General features: G+C 42.6%; 1 protein-coding gene across 2 annotated transcripts in view; it reads right to left on the reverse strand.

The window, feature by feature from the left end:
* Positions 1-304: 304 nt before the first annotated feature.
* The window catches only part of RNF128 (ring finger protein 128), a 44,245-nt gene continuing 24,718 nt past the window's right edge, over positions 305-19,831 (reverse strand). For both annotated transcript variants that reach the window (XM_050901732.1, XM_050901731.1), the window contains exons 2-7: positions 14,651-14,898; positions 7,590-7,661; positions 6,910-6,992; positions 4,229-4,325; positions 3,216-3,384; positions 305-1,728 (exon numbers count right to left, since the gene is read on the reverse strand). In XM_050901732.1, coding sequence (XP_050757689.1) covers positions 1,610-1,728; positions 3,216-3,384; positions 4,229-4,325; positions 6,910-6,992; positions 7,590-7,661; positions 14,651-14,898 — 788 coding nt within the window. In that variant the 3' untranslated portion in view covers positions 305-1,609. The remainder of the gene's footprint in view (positions 1,729-3,215; positions 3,385-4,228; positions 4,326-6,909; positions 6,993-7,589; positions 7,662-14,650; positions 14,899-19,831) is intronic.

The raw sequence follows: 19,831 nt of genomic DNA on the forward strand, positions 1-19,831 counted from the left end.
CCTTGTGCCAAACATGCCTAGAAGAACAGTTCAGAGGTATATCAAGCAGCTCACTGAACACACCCTAAGCTGCTTGGTTTTTCTTTTCTAGAGAGTACAGCTACTAGGCTTAAGCCTGTCAACACAATTTCAATGCATGGAACAGTAGCACCCTGCACATAATTAGCACTCCTTATTCCAATTAGTTTGGGCAAGCACTGCTGCTTTTCAGCCTCCCAAAACTGAATGAGTTTTGGGGTTGTGGGACAGGGCAAATTCAGCATCCATTTCCATGTAAGAGCTGGTAATCAACATTTAATGGCAGTCAGGGTCATCAAAATATAGTTTTATTTACATTTTCATATTCAAATTCAATACAAATCATGAAATATTTACAATAATTTTAATTGTACTATAGCTAAGAAAATGCATTGCTTTTCCCCTCCAGATTCAACAGTACTTTATTGGGGCTTTAAGACAAAGTTCTGCCAACATTGGAAACAAGCCATAGATACAGAGATAAAAAAAATAAAGTGCATCTGTAAGATGTCCTTAGTTACCTTTGCTGGGCAAGGCCCTACACTTACTATTGAGGCACCCAGTGTTCCTCCTCGACCCCAGTTCAACTCCTCACAGATGGCAGACAACTTCTCCAGTCACCTGTTCGGTTTAGAGGACATCAGCTCTCCCTGCCGCTTTAGCACACAGGCAAGACAATGCACAGCAACAGTCCAGCAGTTTTCAGAGGCTGGATCATTTTCTGAACAAAACACAGCAGATCCTTTGGGAAGAATCTATCTTTTCATCTTTAGTTCAGTCTTCCTGAAGTCATCCCAGACTCTCACAAAACCAGTACTCTGGCATATTGCTGGTGCTAGAGATGGTTGTAACTCCAAAAATCATGGAAGATCTTTCAGACTGTCTAATATTAACAGGTTTGAAAAGTTCCTACAATTGTTCCCTTTACAGTATTGTGCAAGTCAGATTTGGCCTGTCAGCTTGAAGCTCTCTCTTTTTCCCTTTAGGAATGTGTGGTTGGAGGGTTGGAGTTGAGAGGTAGAGAATCAATCTATTTACTAGAGAACCAAAAGACACTGTGGGCAAAATCCAGTTTGACAGGCATTAGTTTGTACTTTCTCCTATCAAATTAGTGCACTGAAATATTAAATACAGTGTTGCTTTAAGCTAAACCGTATCTGGTAAATAAGTATTAGACCAGATCAAACTGAATTTGTTTACAATGAAAATCCACTTGAATTAAAACAAACAACAAAAAACCCCGAGTCAAAACAATTCCCAGTAGAGACAGCTACAACATAAAGAAGAATCTCCTTATTTAAATGACTCAAACACTGAAGAGAAGCTTTACTGAAGATGGAACTTTTGTTCTAGTGTTAAAATTTGATGTTTATATTTGACTGCTTTATCTGAAAAGTGCTAAAACTAAATTCCACATGGGAGATGCAGTTTTAAAAATGGCAAACCATACAATTATGATTTGAACAAGTCTATTTGATCTCAGCATTGCCAAGGCAGTATTTTTCTGCTACAGTCTTGCAATGTTTGGTATACACGTGACGGTAGTAGGCAGCTCCTTGCAGAAGGCTTACACCATGTTGCAGGCACATTCTTAGGACCTGACTTCACGAACTTGTGTTTCGTCTGCCTCAAAACTTGGGTTGTCAACGTGTGGAAGGACATTCACAGCAGAGGGCTGGGATTCATTGTTTACAAGATGCATGTTGTCATCTGTCCAGAACAAAACCAAGAAAAGAAAAGTTAAGAAGTGTCATAGGCAAGCTTTACTACCTTAAACCAAACCACGCTTGCTTTATTTCCACAAGCCCACTGCAGTGGTCTTTTCCCAGCACTTTTCCTGCAGAGTGGGAAATCCAAGGCCATGCTCCAACTACCACTCTTCTGCTGCCCCTCATTAGTTTGAGAGCCCATCCTTGACACTACCTGTCACTTCTAGAGGTATCTGCTCGGCTCGGGAGTTCCCTTCTCACTAGTGCTGAGCAAGCCTAGGTTGTGTGCTCAAGCAGCAGAAGGCCATGTAAGGCTACAAAATCCAACTATAAGGAGATTGGCAATTCTCATATAACTTTAGGGCTGCTGAAGACAGGCATCAGGAGCAACTTCTAGAGACTAGGTTCAGGATTAACTGTGCGACACAGGCTGATTCAGAGAGGAAGGCCTTCTCCCTACAGACTAACCTTGTTAGGCTGATGTTAGTGTGTGTCCTTGCCACTCAAAGTGGGAATACAGGAGGGCCTGAGCCATACAACTAACCCAGCATCGCTTCAGTTGCTTATAGGGATGCAATTTCAACTTCTGATGTTTAGCTTATAGGAAGTGCCCTCTGCTCTGCTGGGGTGCCTAAACGGGGCACTCCCATAGACACGTCACTCGCTGGAGCACCCTGTCCCACAGGAGGCAGGCAGCAAATCGTGCACTTTCCTATCAGCTAGGCTTCCTGCAGGAAATCTAAGCAGACACAGCCAGAGCATCCCTTTTGCCTCTGAATGCTTCCCCACTTACTCCTCTTCCCAAGGCCATTCCACAATCCAGGGGATAGTTACTTTCATTTGTTTACCTGGAACCTTTCCATTTTTAAAATCAACAGCAACACTGAGCATGTGTTGGCAAAGTTGAGCACTAAGAAGACATTTTCAATTAGTTTGCTCTTGTTCAAAAAGATAAGGTATTTGGAAAAGCTGATAGTCTTTTCCAATTAAAATTCTCTGAAAGTGTTCAAGGATGACTCAGCCTTGGCAAAATCTGAAATTCAATTGAAGGATTTGTCATCGCTATTTTGCATCATCTAAGCTAGAGCAGGACTGACTCCCCAAAAGTTTTCTGCAAGTAATTAACTACTTAAAGCAGACAGATCTGGTGGCAAAGCAACACTCACTCATCCAAATGAAATCTCCAAAGAGACAACAAGATGAGGGACATCTTCAGAAAAATCTCTTTGGCCTTTAAGTAGTAAGCCTCTGATTTTTCAACTACTCTTTTCATAGACTTCAGTTTTTAATTCACATTTAGGTTATGTTTCATTTGAAAACAAAGACCAAGTGTCAGAGCCAAGTGCTAAAATGAAAGGGAAGATTAAGATTACCCTGAAAAACAAGGTATTCAAGCACTGTGAGATGTTAAGGCAAACTCCCCTAATTCACAGCATAAGCAACAAAGTGCAATGCAATCTAGCAAGACAGATGAAACAGTAGACGCACTTTCTGATGGTGCATGTTCCTCCAGAACAGATTCATCTGCTCCTTGTACAGAAGCATATCCAGATGATGCTGTTTCACTGCGATTATCCTCTTCATTAACTGTAGAGACGTTTGATGTCCCACTGGATACTGTGGCTTGCACAGACTCGGCCCCTTCTTCTACATCCGCCTTCGTGAAAAAAGAGAAAATGGTTAAGTTACAAATTTGTAGGAGACTGCATCTTTCCAGGAGATCAATGCCTGCAAGGACTGGATCGTAGTGAACTTCTATGCAGAAAAACAGAAATTTAAAATTGAAAAAAGCTCTGCTGTTACCCTCCAGCATCATAGGTGAAAACCAGTTACTGCCTAACTGAGTGGCAAGTTCAGATGCAGCTTCTGCATTCTTCAGCCAGCTCCTCTCTTTTACTGCCCAGTACCAGGAAAATAGATCCTTCTTTCCACTCAGTGCAGATCTCCCTCCCCCAGGCAAACTCTGGCATACATTTTAGCTGGTCAGACAGTGTCAGGCATTGGCAACAGCATCTTCCCCTGGCACTTGCCACAACGAGGAGCTGCAGAACACATCAGAAATTCCTTATGTATCCTAGGAAGTCATGTGACACCAGGAAAGCCATACATGCTAACACATTCACTTTTCAAGGACTCTGGGTACTTAGTAACTGAATAGAGGCTGGTTTCAGGGACAGTATGAGTTGTCAAAGTCTGCCTGAAGCTTTGAGAAACACCCTTAGCTGCAAGAGTTAAGAGCAATTCTTCAGTCATGCATTACAATCAATTTTGGTTGACATTCTGCCCAAGGCTTTAGATGATATCAACTCAGACCAGGTCAGCTGCAGGCTTCGCTAAAAGGGGACATGGCAATTAGTCCTGTAGCATCTTGCCACTGACATGGCAATGCCTGTGCTTATCGCCTGCGCTCTAGAGGCAGCACGAAATAGCTCAATATGTGGTTACTACACTAGCGTGATACTGATAATGGCATCTGCCACTAAGACAGACTATTGGCTTACCTCAACACCCAAAACTTTGAGTATGTCACATTTGCACATCGGGCATGTCCTGTGTTCCAGAAGCCAGGGGTCAATACAGCTCTTGTGGAAGAGATGGCTGGTGGAAGAAGGTAACCAACAAGTTAGGTTTCACACCAGGAAAACTGTTTGTGGCAGCTGTGAAGGCCCATTTACAACCACCGAGAATTTATTCATTCTAGAATGGATTACCTTATTTCGCCACAAGTTTCAGTTGAAAGTTATGGATAGTTGATCTCTCAACCTGTAGCTGGTTTATGCTTACTAGTATCTCTATACAACTTGCTAGAATTCAGCATTATCATCTTTGCTACATCAGTCTTAAGCTCTTTTTTTTTTTAAATCTGTGTACAATACATTCCCAGCTGATAATTTAACTAATACAAATATTGACATCTCAGCCTTAGCTTTAAAGTTAAATTCTGTCATGCAGATGCAGATGACTAAATGACACTTGTTTCTGTTAAAGCTACATAGAAAGATCATCTCACGGAGTTACGTCCTCAAGATACACTATACTCCCACACATTTACTTTGTCTATGTGTATGCCAGATGGATATTTGACAGGCTGGGTACTCAAGAAAGTAAATATAGTTCAGCCATCATAGAAGCACACATTTGCATCTGTAAAGACACTCAATTCCACAGTGGGTCTGAATTAGGCCACAGATTTAGGAGGATGACTTGAAATCCTGCCTGTTCCCTCAGCCTGAATAGAAATAGCAAGGCAGACAGGTACTGCTCAATATTAATCAGAACTCTATTATGAGACAAGTGCAGAGATCACCACATCCAGTGCTCAGTATCCTACGCCCCAGTAGGATACCAGGATTCTCCAATTCAGCCCGCATAACCAGCGCCTCCTTCTAGCTGCACCAACATAATGTCTAGAGTACAACCTGAAACTTCCTTGATGTGTGACTATTGTAAGTATTTGGACTTAATACTGGCCTTGTGTACCTCCGCTACTATAAATGCCTTCAGTTTGACTATCTGGACAAGAATGCCTTCTGCAAATACACCCCCCCCAGATACTTAGATACCACTGATGTGACTCACAGGAGCATTCGATTGCTTGTTTCTTTCAGAGATATAGTTAAATGCTTTCAACAAGTAGGGTCTGAGCGTTAAGGTCAACCACCAACATCAAATATGTTCTTGCAGTAAGTATCAGTTTATAACTCATCTGAGAGAGAATTTAATATGGTTGATACTGGCAGAGATCATCACTGGTGAAGATTATCAAGTAAATGCAGTCGTCTTAAGCTAGTGCCTTAGAGCTACATTTGGGCCAAAGAGGAATGAAACATCACAAATGTATGTAAAAGCACTCAGAGCAAAGCATAATGCAGCAAATTTGTATATAAAGAATACATTCAAAAGAAGTTACTTCCCTCTTAACCCAGTAAGTCATGCTTTGTTTGCAAGTTCATATCAGGATTAGCAGGGTTTATAGGGAAATAATGAGAAGTCAGGTCTCCTATCAGCAAAAAGCATCTAGAGCCTGTCTAAATGCTTCTGTACTCATGGGACTGACTTCATTACTAAACAGGACTACCCACAAGCATGAACCTGACAAGACAACCGAATAATCATTAACACATGTGCCTGAAAGCTTATTCAGTTTTGGTTTTTTCTAAACTATTAAGCATTAGATCAAGGAAGTTTGTTGATAAGACCTTAACAAGCCAACTTTGTGATATCAAAACAGCTTAGAAGTCCCACTGCTTGGGAGCAGAGAAAGCTTTTGCAAAACTGTAGCCTTGTGCAAAGGTAACCCCACCTCAGATTTCATAGCGTTTGACAAATAACACTGCTCAGCACACAACAGCAGCTACAGATTTTTCCATTCTTCAGAACTTGATTTTTCGTACAGCTAAATTTTCCAAGTGCTTTTTTTGTAACCCTCCCAAGGGTTACAAAACCTCTTCTCATACAAAATTCATGCAGTTCACATTGCAGCCCTCTGATTTTAGAAGCTTTGCCAGAGCAGTCCCATTCAGCAGGCACAGGGGGAAGTCCCACAGAACAAGTTTCCTTAAGCCTTGAAAAGGCTTCGTTGGTCATCTTAGGAGCAATCAAATTAAAGTCTTAGTACTGCAATACTGGGCTTCCACAGAAGCACAGCAATGAGATACAACAGTAGAGAATTCTAGAAAAATAAACTGCTATAGCTCTATTTTGGTCTCTATTTCAGATGATGCATACAAGAATAGAAAAGCTTCCTTCTGAACTATAAAAGTTAGCACGGTTTAACGAGTTTAGCAGGAGCACAACCCTCTTAGTAACCAGTAAACTAAGTGACAAGAAATGGGCATAGTTTTGCCAGTTATCTGCAATTTAGAGGTAACATTCTTATACACCCGCAAAGGAAGAAATCTTTAAAAAGCCCTGGCATCCCCTGGAGAGGCACTGTGGTCTGCCAAGTTATACTTGTCAATCCACTCAGGGAAGTTATGAACACAGGCCATCGGGCACACTACAAGTGTCTATTTACACAGTTCCTGTTGTTCAAAACACTGCTTGACGGAGATTCAAGAATTCTTGCTGTGCAACAACTTGATTAAAGTTTGATCAGCTTTGTTAACGTAGCAGAAGGAACAACCAGTATGAGGCATGCTTCCAGATTTTGGATTAAGAGGCAGTTTGGAAGACAACTTACTTGCAAGTCAGAATACGCACTACTTCGTTCGGCTTGTACAGCTCAATGCACACAACACAGCTATCTCCATCAGGACCAGTTTCCTAAAGCAGTGAAATGAATTTACAGCGTTAACAGACTTTGAAAGCTTCCTTTGAACTAGTCAGATTTACTGCAGATAAAGGGGTCCGGCTAAAGTAATCTAAAATAGCTCCCGTATATAATTGTATATAAACGCATTGTGTGGATTACTCATAGTCAAGCTGACACTTAACAGAAACACTGAAAGTTTAATCCCACAGTTTAGAAGTCCAGCTGCAAACCATCATTGGATTATTTGAGGCACTACTGTAGAAGTTTAGAAACTGCTACCTCCAGTTTTAGTTACAAAAAGAATAGCCAGGGAAGCTGATTAGATATACTAGTTTATCTTTAAGCATCCATGCCCGCAAATTAGGACCTCTCACCTCAGCAAGACTACAAGCAAGCAGCTAAAAAAAAAATCTGATTTATAAGAATGTGCCAACTGGAAATTCTTGCACCCTGGAAAAGGACCTGGTCTGAAAGAGGAACCATCTCTGCAAGAGACAGTTATGGGCTCAGAGAGACTTCTGCATCCTGCTCCAGCACTGAGGACCACCCTCTGGGTTCTGTGCAAAGCGTGTGCCATAACACTTGTGAGATTATAGGATCAGTCATACCTTGTCCCCTTGCTTCAGGGTGCGCAGCTGTAACTGTTCAATGGCCTTCTTAGCCCTGGCCTTTAGTTGTCGCTGTAACGGAAAATGGTCCTGGTTAAAGACAGTCCTTTTTCTCTTAAGTGGTGGTTACTAATACTTACCAAGGTGCCTACTGCATGCAGGCACCAGTTTTATAACCCAGATATTATCAAAACAAGCCAAGTAAGCATGACCATGCTATTTAGAGACAACATGGAACAGAGTTTCATGACAAACTGATGTGGTTATTGACTCCGGATGACACACCAACGAGGCATTTGCATATGCTTTGTTTTTACCTAACCTTTTCACAAAGCACAGGAATTTAAAAGAGTTTCTTCTTTGAGAAGATACCTTGATCAGATTAGACCTACCAAAACAAACAGAAGCCTTCAAATTGTCTTGGTACAGAAGACCAAACATTGAGTCTGACAATCAGTAGTTTTAACTGCCCACTTTATGACAACTTCCTGGCACAAACTCACATCCTGATGAAAGGTGAGATTCTTTACCCATCAGCTCAGCTACCACCAACGCACCCTGAACTAGTCCTCTGCCACGACTGCTTTACAGAGCACGCAAACAGCTCAGGAGCCTCCTAGCACCGACCACTCCTGTCAAGTGGAAGAATGCAGTTTTATCTCAATATTGGTTCAAAGTAACAGGCACAAAGGAAAAAAAGAAAGGCTCAGAGCTATTTCTCCCCCACCCTGTGACACAAGGTGTGAAACAAATCAAATGACTAGCCCCAGGTGGATTATAGGGCAGCTTTAATGAAAGCAGAGGAGGAAGCATTCCCCTTCATGCAATAATTTGCTTGCTGCTGTCAGAATAGCAGGGCAGCGATGAGCAGACAGCAGAAGCCCAGCTTGCCTGGCAACTGTTGCTGTCCCGCTGTCACTGCAAAGCATTCAATTAGCACAGAAGCCAACATCTCTGTTTAAAGGTCACAGGTTGGTGCCATTCCACCAACACAAAGAATATGACTGTCCTGTCCCTCCCCGGTGCACTTACTGCCTCAGGACAGAGGCATATTAGGCAGCTCTGGCAGTGCCGTCCCAACACAGCACTTACCTTAGGGACAGAGTAGACCCAAGTTTTGCAGCTAACCAAAAATCCCCTTCTCAATTCAGCTGCTCGGTGCAGGAACCCCACACTATTAGCTTTCCAGCATTACTTCCCTGTATGCATTTTAGTTCAGTTACAAGAATCTTCCCTGGGATGAAGGTGCAGTGCTGGTGGCACAAGTACAGCAGGAACAAGTGGGTGGAGGGCTGCTGCTGACACCTAACTCAGCGAGAATTGGTAATTCAAGTCTGCATAAGATTCCCTGTGCTGAAGCAGTTAATGGCAAACAAGTTGATTTATATGGTCCGCTGGGACCCTGTCAAACAGCTTTGGTGCTAAATGACCTATTTGTATATCAGTGTTGTTTGGGGGTCCTAAGATATAGCATCAATGTGCACACTTTTAGGAGTTTAATAGTTGATAGCTATTAACAACTATCAAGGAAGAGATACCTACAATCCAAAGGTGAAGGATGCAAACAAGTTTTCAGGTGTATTTTTTAGGAACAAGAACTAGTCAAGTTTTCTTTGAAGCTTGTAAAGTTCTTCTGCTGAGGACATCAATATATGTTTCTGTATGTCACTTAAGGTTAACTTCAGAATGATGTTCCCCTTGTCAATGTTTCAGACTGAAGCCACAGAGAAGCAGCCACCTACTCATCTCAGTAAACACTGAGGCCCCCAAAAGTTTCAGCAGCAAACATGGTAACATCAACAGAGCAGGAATGCAGCAATATTAGTACTTCTCATATGCAGCCAGAACTCTCTGTCACCGCTACTTGTTATTAATTGAAAACTAAACTTTTTAGGAATGTACTCCCTCATACAGTATCTAATCTACACATCTAATGTCAGGCCAAGCATATTAGACAGGACCCAACTGGCTGTATCGTTAATAATTTACTAAAACAATATTTTAAGTCTTGCCTGGGCACAAGTTTAATTGCTCTTCGTGAAATGCACCAATGGCAAAGTCACCTTTAACATTGATTTTGGTAAGTACAGCAGAACACCCCTCTGGGGAGATGGAGAAAGGTTGCAAGAGGAAGCTTTTATTGAATAGCCTACCAGGAGATCCGGGATACTCGAGCTTGGAATGTCAAAGCATTTTGTGAAGCCAAGTTTTTCAAGCAAACATTAAATGTTAATGACAATAAAAGTCTAAAAGCCCCAACCCAGCAACTCTAGAACAAAGAGTTGACTAAGTTGAGGCAGGAAAAAAAAAAATCAATATATTACAAAACAGGTCAGGTCCTGGCTCCTATCCAGGCTCTGATGTGTTGAGGTAGAGAGGTACCTAACTGGGAAAATTAGGCTTGCTGTTGCTTAGTCCTCAGTCTTCCCTCGTCCAACGCTGCCAATTTTATGTCCAACCCTTTCTGCATAAGGGTGCCTTCCTGGCACCCTGCGAGCACGGTCATGGCAATGCAGACCGGCAAGCTCTAAGGAGGGCAGGAACTCCTGCAAGCTAAGGAAGTTCTTCCCCACAGGTAGCTACTGCCATGAAAACAGTTTTGAATTGTGGAAAGTTGAGCAACTCATCTCCTCCAGAGCCATTAATTAGGTCATTTTTCAGCTGCAACATCTAATCTTTATGAAATCAATGGAAGTGAAGACTTGAGTTTAAATTAGAAACCAGGCCACAGATAACATCACTGGCTGTTTTGCATTATTAAGAAAGGTTAACATATTGAGGAACAGAATTTGCCAGTACTCTGCTGACTAGAAAGGTAGCAAGCCACCTACCACACTTGCCTTGTTTTTCCACCTTCTTGCTCACAGACCTCACGATGCAGTAAGAGATCGCAGAGGTGGGGACTTGAATTTCAAGCCCAGAAGAAAATATGCATTCAGATAAGAACTAGCAGATTATAAACAGTTTAGCTAGCTGGCTCATGAGGGGAAAAAAGCTACTCTATTTTAACTCACAATTAGGGCAGATGTGCTACTAAACTTCTGTTTTCGCTTGGACCACAAGACAATATGACCAGCTCTTCTCAATAGTCACTCAACTTTTTAAGGAAACCCTTTGCACAGTTTTACATTATTGACTCATATGCAATTCCTGCTCAAGCTGAGCGAGAGACAGCTGCTGCCTTCAAGAAAAGTCTGCAGATGAGACCACGTTTAAAACCTGGGTTATATGTGATCAAGCCATCCAGAAAAATTGCCTTCAGAAGCAAACAGTCATACCAAGAAGTACAGAAACTGTATTGGCAAACGGCAAAGTTTAAAGGTACTCAACAGCCTGACTGTCTATAAAACAAGAGATTGCTTCAGAAAGCACTGAAGTCTGAAGATTTTTCTCAAGCCAAAAGAAAAGGAAAAACATATTGCCAATATGGTAATACCTGGAAGCCATCCAATTCAAGCAAGGGTTACTACTAGTCCCATGCATGAATGAAACATATCTAGCCAGGCTCTTGTTTTCAAGAAGCCTTTCCAGGAGAGGCAAAGCATCTAGAAAATGGTCTCCCCTCTTTCTATTCTACCCCTTAGTAAGCAAGTGGGACTCAAGCTTCATCGCCCTTTTCAGGCCAGGGCGAGAGCTCTCCTGGGGCTGTAGCTCAGTCCACAAGAACAAGCCAAATATTCAGGATCCTGAACATACAAGAGACAAGCTGCAAAGCATCATTATCACATATCACAATTAACTCATCATAGCACTCTGTAGAGCAATTCAAAAGTGTTTGTTTTGGTTCAAGTGGTAGACTGACACTTTAAAAGACTCCTCACACATTAGCAATATAATCCCACAGGGAAAGTCAAAAAAGCAGACAGATACTTTGAAAAGTAGTAACAGTGGGTAAAGGGAAGCATTCAGAACAGCAGTTCACTTCTGAAAGACGGAAAATTTGTCATACTTAAGTATCAACACACTTGACTGTTTCCTAAAGACACCTCCCAAAAGAATGTATAACCCTTAGACATGTGTGCAATAAAGGAAACAAAACACACTCCTTTACTCCACCAAATAACAGATTGAAGTCCAGGCAATCTGAGTTTCCAAAGGGCTGAACGATGACGGGAAAGCTGCCCGTGTAGCATCCAAGCTGATCAGTTGTTTGACTAATATTCAGTATTTCATGGAGCCAAAGCAGTTAAAAAAGTCTCAAACTTTGGATAGACACTGAAAATCCAATCAGCTGGCTAACAGGGAACACTGTAGCATCACCTTCTAGTAGTTCACCTTCACTAACAAGAACTTTCTTGTTATTCTTTGCTTATCTAATCATCGTGAGGTCAGTTTTTAGATGCCATGGTATAAAAACAATTTAGAACAATTCTGGATTGTCTTGAGTTTCACTTTTACAAAATAGTACATTTTTACCCCCTGATAGCAGAAAAGCTTTCTTCTATTCTTATACTTTATAAAGCACTTTTTAAGGCTCCTTAATTCCAGTTCAGCTGAAATCATGTGGAACTGGCATGTCATTTATCAATGTTATTTTTCAATCTACAGTAAACTCCGTGTGCACACAGAGCCCAAGATAGAAAGAGTTTGTGAAGGTGCTAGCCAAGCTGACTGGATTTTCCCAGTACCGTCTAGAACAGAGGCATTAATAACATTTGTTGCTTGTTGAAAGCCTGATAGCTCAGAATAGAGCTGGACTTCCACAACTGCTCTGTTAAATACCTTCAAAGGAGGAAAAATTTTCATGTGATTTGGTAACAGTGTCTTTTGCAGACCAGCTTCTAGGGCACCCAGTTTTTCCTGCCCAGATTTGTGTAGCATTAAACAGAGTTCTCATACTAGGGTAGATGGCAGGGAATGAAAGAGGGAATTCATCAGCAGGAGACAGTGTGCACCTCTGTCCACAGATGTCAGCAAGAGGACAGCATCAAATACAGAGCTCCATGCCATCCCTCATGAAAGGTACTACAGAGGTAACTCCATATGACATCCAGGAGTGGCAATGCTACATCTCACAGGCAGATGACAACTTACAATAAGGGAATAGTTGGAAGAGCAGTATTGGATTGTCGTGACTTAAGCCCAGTCAGCAACAAAGCACCACGCGGCCGTTCGCTCACTCCTCCCCACCCACAGTGGTATGGGGAGGAGAATCAGAAGAAAAAGGTAAAACCTCGTGGGTTGAGAGAAAGGCAGTTTAATAGGACAACACAAGGAGAGAAGAAATAATAATAATACTAATAAAAGAATACGTAAAGTGAGTGATGCACAATGCAATTGCTCACCACCGAGAACACTATGCTCAGCCCATTCCGAGCCGCAATCCCTCCTTCCCCCCAGCCAGCTTCCCCAGTTATATACCGAGCGTGACATCATATGGTATCAAATATCCCTTGGCTAGTTCAGGTCAGCTATCCCAGCTGTGCCCCCTCCCAGCTTCTTGTGAAAATGAACCCTACCCCAGCCGAACCCAGAACATTGTATCCTTATTCCCTTATTGAATCCTCACATCACTTCCAGGTGTGCCATAACACCAGAACATGCTAACAGGCTAAAACAAGGCACTTAGAGGAGGCCTAGTCCAGAAGTTGAGGCAGACACAGCTTAGACAAGGCACAAATACAGTTCAGCTCACTGTTAGATCTCTAGTCTCAGTAAGGATATAGCCAGCTGACCATCATCCACAAGATTACACTTAGACAACAGGATTTCAGGAAAACAGGATTTCAGAACAAACTCGACTGAGTTCGGTTCTGTGATAACTAGAGAGAACCCAGCATTCAACTCTGGCCAATATTTGAACCCAGCATTCAACTCCAGAATACTGCTGTCATTCACCCTAGCTAGTCTCTCTGCCTACCAAGTACAACAATGGTGCTGCATGTTAACATTTTAAAGAAGCCAGTCCTAAAAATGTTACAGAAGCCTGAAACTGGCCTGAATTTCAACACCTGTGTCCAACTTCTAGCTTCATCAGCTTATTTCAGAAGGATCTTGCTCAAGGGGCCTGAAATCTCCAGGACAGCAGAGAAGCTCAGTAGGCCAGGTCTTCTGCAATGGCAGAGAAGTCTGTCACTAACTATGTGAATTACCTCTGGCTCAGGGGTTAAATACTCTTGAGCCCAGCTAGAGTGAGATGCTCATGCTATTGCTGTCTGTAGGAGAGGACTCTAACAACTCTTGTTTCAGAGTTCAGGTAGTTCCTGCAAGAAGCACCGCAAATACCAATGGTCTCCTTTGCAACACAGCTGTAAGGGCAAGGCTGAAGTGAGTAGTCACATTGAGCCGCTCGGATCCTGTTCCTGCTGCTGCCCATTGCCTTTGGCAGATGTCATGCCAGGACTTTATTCTCACTTTAAGGCTTTTGCTTAAGCCCTGAAGTAACAGGTATAAGGCAGGTCTGATCAGACTGAAGACAAAGCTGTAAGCATTAGTCCTATCAGCTGATCAGATTATTGCACAGAAGAGAGTCACTTGGAAACTTAACTCATTAGCCCTGCCTGGGGTTTAAAAAGAACAAAATTTAACAGTGCTTTTTTTCAACTCCTAATTGAGGCTGTCACTGCAATTCTCAGAAAGCTTTCAGTCAGAAAGCCGCTTTCAACAAGCGGCAGCTTCCCCAGCTTGTGGTCTACAGAAAGGCAGCCAAAGTCATGCACCGTTTTGCAGACACATTTGCAGTCGTGTCTCACATTACAGCTAGCACATAGGCAGTGCTACGTGGGAAGTGTGAGGGTCAGCTAAAAGCAGTTTAGCTCTCTCACCGCCTCCAATACATCAGCATTATGACTGCACTGCAGTTCAGAGAGTAAAATTTGTAGGAGACAAAGTTAGCTAAACATGATCACTTGCTTTCTCCCCACAGTTTACTTTTTGTGATTTCTTTGGAAAGTTTTAAGCTGTTTAAAGATATATCTCTTAGCATTTTAAAGATCATACTCTCTCCTTCCTGTGGAATGAACAAATTCAGCAATTTTGGTGCTCAAGCAGTATTTTGCCCTCAAGACCTACAGCATGTAGGCTCAGGGGTATAAAAAAAGCAATAGCACACACAAACTCACCTGCTTCCTGGACTGGGCCCTTGCGATCCTGAGTCTCCGAGCAGAATAAAAAATAAAGTAGCCCATGGTTGCTGCTGTGACAATGAAAAATGACACCGAGACGAAGAAGATGGAGTACTGATTCATCCAAGGACCATGCTTTTTCCCCACTTCAATAACCATGGTCACTTTCATGCCACTCTCAATCCGCTGTAAGATCTCCATGCCTTTCAGGTTGCCAATCATAATTGCAACGATGCTTTCAGCACCTGCAAAGGAGAAGGGGAATCCATGCTCAGTTCCCAGGTGTTGTATGAAAGTCATTGTCTTAGATGTTCCAGTTCAAGTGCTAAAGAACAGACTGGGAAGTTTTTAACTAGCATTTGCAGATTCAACATGAGCTGATGGAATAAGTGTCATGTCCATGTGCTTGTTCAGCTGAAAGGTATGTCCGATTACCTATGAGCTGCATAACTGAGCCATATTTAGAATTCATTCCTCTCCATAGCACTCCTCACTCCCATATAGGACACGCATTTGACATTATTTTAGACTCAACACTTTGGCTATTTACATTTTAACATGCTTTTGAACCACATGAAGTTAAAAAGAAATCCTATACAGAGTGAGGTCACTAGAGACTGCAGTATCTGCAGGAGCTCAGGAATGCCAGGTACACAGCTGGTGGCTTAGGGACCCTTCCTGTAATGGATCTGACTCCCTCCCTGCTCCGCTGCTATCTCTTAACACCTCTTTTCTAAATTTGACAGTACTGTTGAGTACTTCCCCAGACACTGAGCAATCAAAGCCATAGATCAGCCTTTGCATCTGTATTTTCAGAAGCAATTGAGAAATGTTTGAGTGAAATTTGCTTGTGAACTATAAATGTTGTTGTGGGTTTCTAATGCAAATTCAGAGGGAAGCAAATATGGAGGTGTGCTCAGCTTTTAAACAGTTGGTGGCAGATGGCAAACTCCATTCAGATTTTAACAGATTTCATTTACTCAGTTGAACATCATGACAAGCCATCAGAGGAACCAAGGGTTTTACTGTAGGAAGAAATTTCAAGCAACACGGGTCACCAAGTACAGACCAGAACAAAGCTGCTTTCATTTCCGTGACAAGCAAGTGCTTGAGGACACTTGATACTATTTGCAGGAACTTCAGGCAGTCCCAATATAACAGAGAGGCATTTAAGAGAGAAAAAAAAGGGAGAAAGGGAGACAAATAAATTGTCACTGGTCTCTTTAAACTAAATACAAGAAAAGTGGATTCGAAGACTAGCCAGTCAAGAGTCTCACTGCATTAAACCATCAGCTGCACAACATTGATAATAGATATTGCATGGTGAAGGAATAAAGGCTGTTACAGAAGTGCTATTTTTAGCTAACCTCCCAGCCGAACACTTTTTAATGGGGAGACCAATTTTTTTTTCCTCCATTAAGAGAAACCTTATCCAACTTTCAGCTATCAAAAAGCTAGAATTGGCATTAAACCACAAAGCCTCTCATTTGAGAAAGCGTTTATTAGTTTTCCAGCTTGTTCACATAATGCCTTTGATCCAACATAGCTAAGCATGATGTCTAGCAACTCTCCTCAGTGTGACTAAACTCATCTTTTATTCAGAAAGCTCCTTGTAATGAGAAGTACATCACACAGAGAAGGGGAGGGGGGGAAAAAGAATCAGCCAGACTGCAACTACTGTCCTTTATGATGAACTAGGGCTTATACATCAGTTATAAAATGAGCTGGAGTCAGGTGTTAGGAGCAAGTAAAGAATTAAGCACGGGTCAAGTCAGAAGCTAAGACTTACTTTCATAAGCATGGAAGAAAGTGTGGAAGAACAGGCTGAGACAACAAGAAAATAAAAAGCCTGCCAAAAAAAGCAAAAAAGCTTGTTCTGCCTTATTCCCCTTCACTCCTGCATGTCTCACTAGTCAAATGTAGCTTGTGGTTATGCACAGTACAAGATGTAGTGTAGGGATTCCTGTTAATGAAATGTCACCATCAGCCTGCAAAACCCCTTCAGCTACTAAGCCATCAGTTATGAACAAGTTTTACCCTTAAAGAAAAAAAATCTTCCATTTAAGTTTCAGGCTCATCAGTTCACCAGGGTGTCATTAGATGACAGTTTTAAGTCTTCCTGACACTTCCCCCCCCCCCCCGAGATTTCTCTCACAATTTCAGCTCCGCTTTAGATAAACACCTGTGAGCGGTCAGCTGGTAGCTTTGACACTGGAGCAACAAGGGCAGAGGTGCGAGAGCGGTCATTTCCATCAGCATCTGCACTACTCTCCCCCCGCCCCCCTCGGAGCGAACCCCCACTGACATACATTGGCACCCATCTTTAATATTTTGTAATGCAAACTCTTAGGACCAACAATTAATTTCTAAAGGCAATTACAGGTGACCTCACCTGACATCACATGAAGCTAACCAAATGTTGTGCCAACAACAGGGAAAAGGAATCCAGAAACTGCACCTAATTTCTGGCCATGCGTAGTCACTTCAGAAGCTCCTTTTGGACAAGGACTAAACAAGGCTCTGGCACCATCACACGGGGCCTGTCATGGGGGCATCACCCTTACCTGGCAGAAAACAAGGCCTCCTTTGCCTGCCAAGAGGAGATTCGATGATGCCCTGTTAGCCTGAAGCTAAGATAGAAGCCCAGAATCCATCTTTAGGACTACTGCTGTGCTTCTAGAATAAAACCAGTCAGGATCACCCCCACCCAACACTTCATGAGCTGCTAGATTGGTCCCATCATGACAGGTACTGAAACATGTTACTGTGGCCTGGAAACCACCAACCGAGACAGAGGCTCCTGACAGTGCTTGGGCATCTTAATGGAAACGAGCTATTTGAGGGGACATCTGCAGAGGTGTCTCAAGCATAGCAGCTGCCCTGCACTGTCAGCTTTCCCCCCCCCAGACTCCAGCAAAGCAAGAGGCAAGTCAACTAGTTGTGCACGGCAAAAACCTCACAGAAACCCAAGTTCCTCGCCTAGGCATCAGCTTTTGTGATTCAGGTAAAGCTTTCTGTAACAGTTTTTCAGGGACATGAGAAGGTGAGATTAAGCTGCTGCCTGTTTAGCTAATAATGGGCTCATTGCTAAACAGAAGCAGGACCTGTTTAGTTAAACATTTCCCAGCCTCTCTCCTTTCCCATCTCCTGTGAAATTGCAGAGGGAAAGTTATTCAAGTCTTTGGACAAATACAATCTGCCTCTGTCGATTTGGAGTTTTGCAGAAGGTACCTCCCAAATCACAAGGCAGCACGCTGGTCAAAATTCTGAAGGATGCTGTTTTGCAGATACAGGTTGGCACAGATGAAGCACAAGAACTAGAATGGTTTGTTGGGGCAGGGGAAGAGCTGGGGTACAAGCACATTTGGCACACACAGAGAGTGCATGACTGGGATCAAAGTTTTACCTTCCTTTATCAGGTTTACTTAGATGCAGAGTGGAGTTGCATCTATTTATACCAATATAAATACCTATATTACAGTCTGCCCTGCAAAGACTTCACTTGTTCTGCCATTACACTTCTGCTCCCCGTAAACATGAAGTTATAGGTTTGCCAATTCAGTAGAGAAATGCAATGTGCAAGAGGTACACAGAACTGGGAGTATTAACTTTTGCACAGTAAACACCTGCTTTTTCACATTCATTAAAGGGATTACCGTAATCCAGTGCTACTCTTGTGTGTGCTACAGATAAATCTATTCTGAACCAAGCAAATTGTAGGTCCTGGAGAACAGTCACCCCACAATATTTAGCAGACTGCAATGTAACCTAATCAATGCCTTAATAGCAGTCATTTTTAGCCAAAAATCACAATCTATTCACACATTAAAGCACATCGAGGCAAAGACTAGATCTCGGGGCCAACCAAATCCCCTGCTTCAAAACAAGGTATGGCAAAGCATTGCTTACCTGATTCAGATTCAGTATACACAATGTACAGGATAACCAGAACTTTAGTCATACGCAATGGCTCAAAGAGCTAAGTCCCAGACGAGTAGGCCCCTATGTGCCGTTGCTAAGTACAGTGGGACTCCATGGCATACCTCAAGGCAACACTTGCATTGCAGATCCACGCTGGAGCACAGCGTTGATGCCTCCATGGTCTCCGTATCTTGCACAGATATCAGCATAAACCCTCTCTCCCCACAGAAGCAGCTCAGAAGAGCTGTCACTGTGTGTTCAGGATGAACAAAGCTGCAAGCCAATTCCCACAGGAGGTGGGATTTTCAGACTTGCATAATTTTTTTTCCTTCTTCCCCCACGCAAGTGAAGGAATGAGAAGCCCTAGCAGCTTAGAGGAACTACCTGCTTCCCAGGCGTATTACAAGTACAATTACAACTTCTAGAAACACTACAAGCAGGTTTCTCTGGGTATTACAGTGAAATTTCTTTTTTTTTTTTTTTTAAATGAAAAAGGGAGCTGGTTTTCCATAGATATTGTTATTCAGTAATGAGCATTCCTTTCTCACATCTCTGTTGGGACCTGTTGAAGTTGTCCACCCTTTCAGGTAGTTATAGTACAGCTTCCAGGTGGTCTGGAGTTAAAGTGTCAAGGAGATTCAGAGATTAAGGAATGCACCGGGTTTTGCAGTAATTAGAGGCTATATGACTGAAGGCTTTCTGTGCAGCCCCCAAAACTCACTACTGTTAAAGCCTTTCTATAATACAGAAAGAAAATAAAAAAAAAAAACTTTAGAAGGGAGCTACACTAGCACTCCAGGTAGAATAAATACAGCAGAGTAAGACTTAAAAGCCCAGAGACTACAGACACAGCATACAGACTTACAGGAAAGTTCTGCCCACAAGAGTCTCTGCACCGATGACACTGAGCTTGCTTGTGGTCTTGACTTGAAGTCTGTCCTACTGGGGAGGATGGGAAGGCCCCATCAGCCCTCCAAGAGCACAGCTGCTAGCTATATGTGTAAACATAACAGCCAGATTTCCTCACCTGGGATGAAAGTTGAATGCTACCTTAACCATTATTAAAATTTATCCCTGGTGTCCTGCATCTCCAGCCTTGCAGTGGAGCCACTCACTACATGAGAACATCATAACAAGTAGAGGGCACTGCCTCAGCTTCACCCGTTGCTGCTTTCACAGCAACCATCCCTTCCGAGACAGCTTTGGTAAGCTAGTCTTCCCCTGAGGAGAGCAAGGTGTTGCTATAGCAGTGTGTTT

Source organism: Gymnogyps californianus, chromosome 9, assembly GCF_018139145.2.
Source record: "Gymnogyps californianus isolate 813 chromosome 9, ASM1813914v2, whole genome shotgun sequence".
Taxonomy (NCBI): Eukaryota; Metazoa; Chordata; class Aves; order Accipitriformes; family Cathartidae; genus Gymnogyps; species Gymnogyps californianus.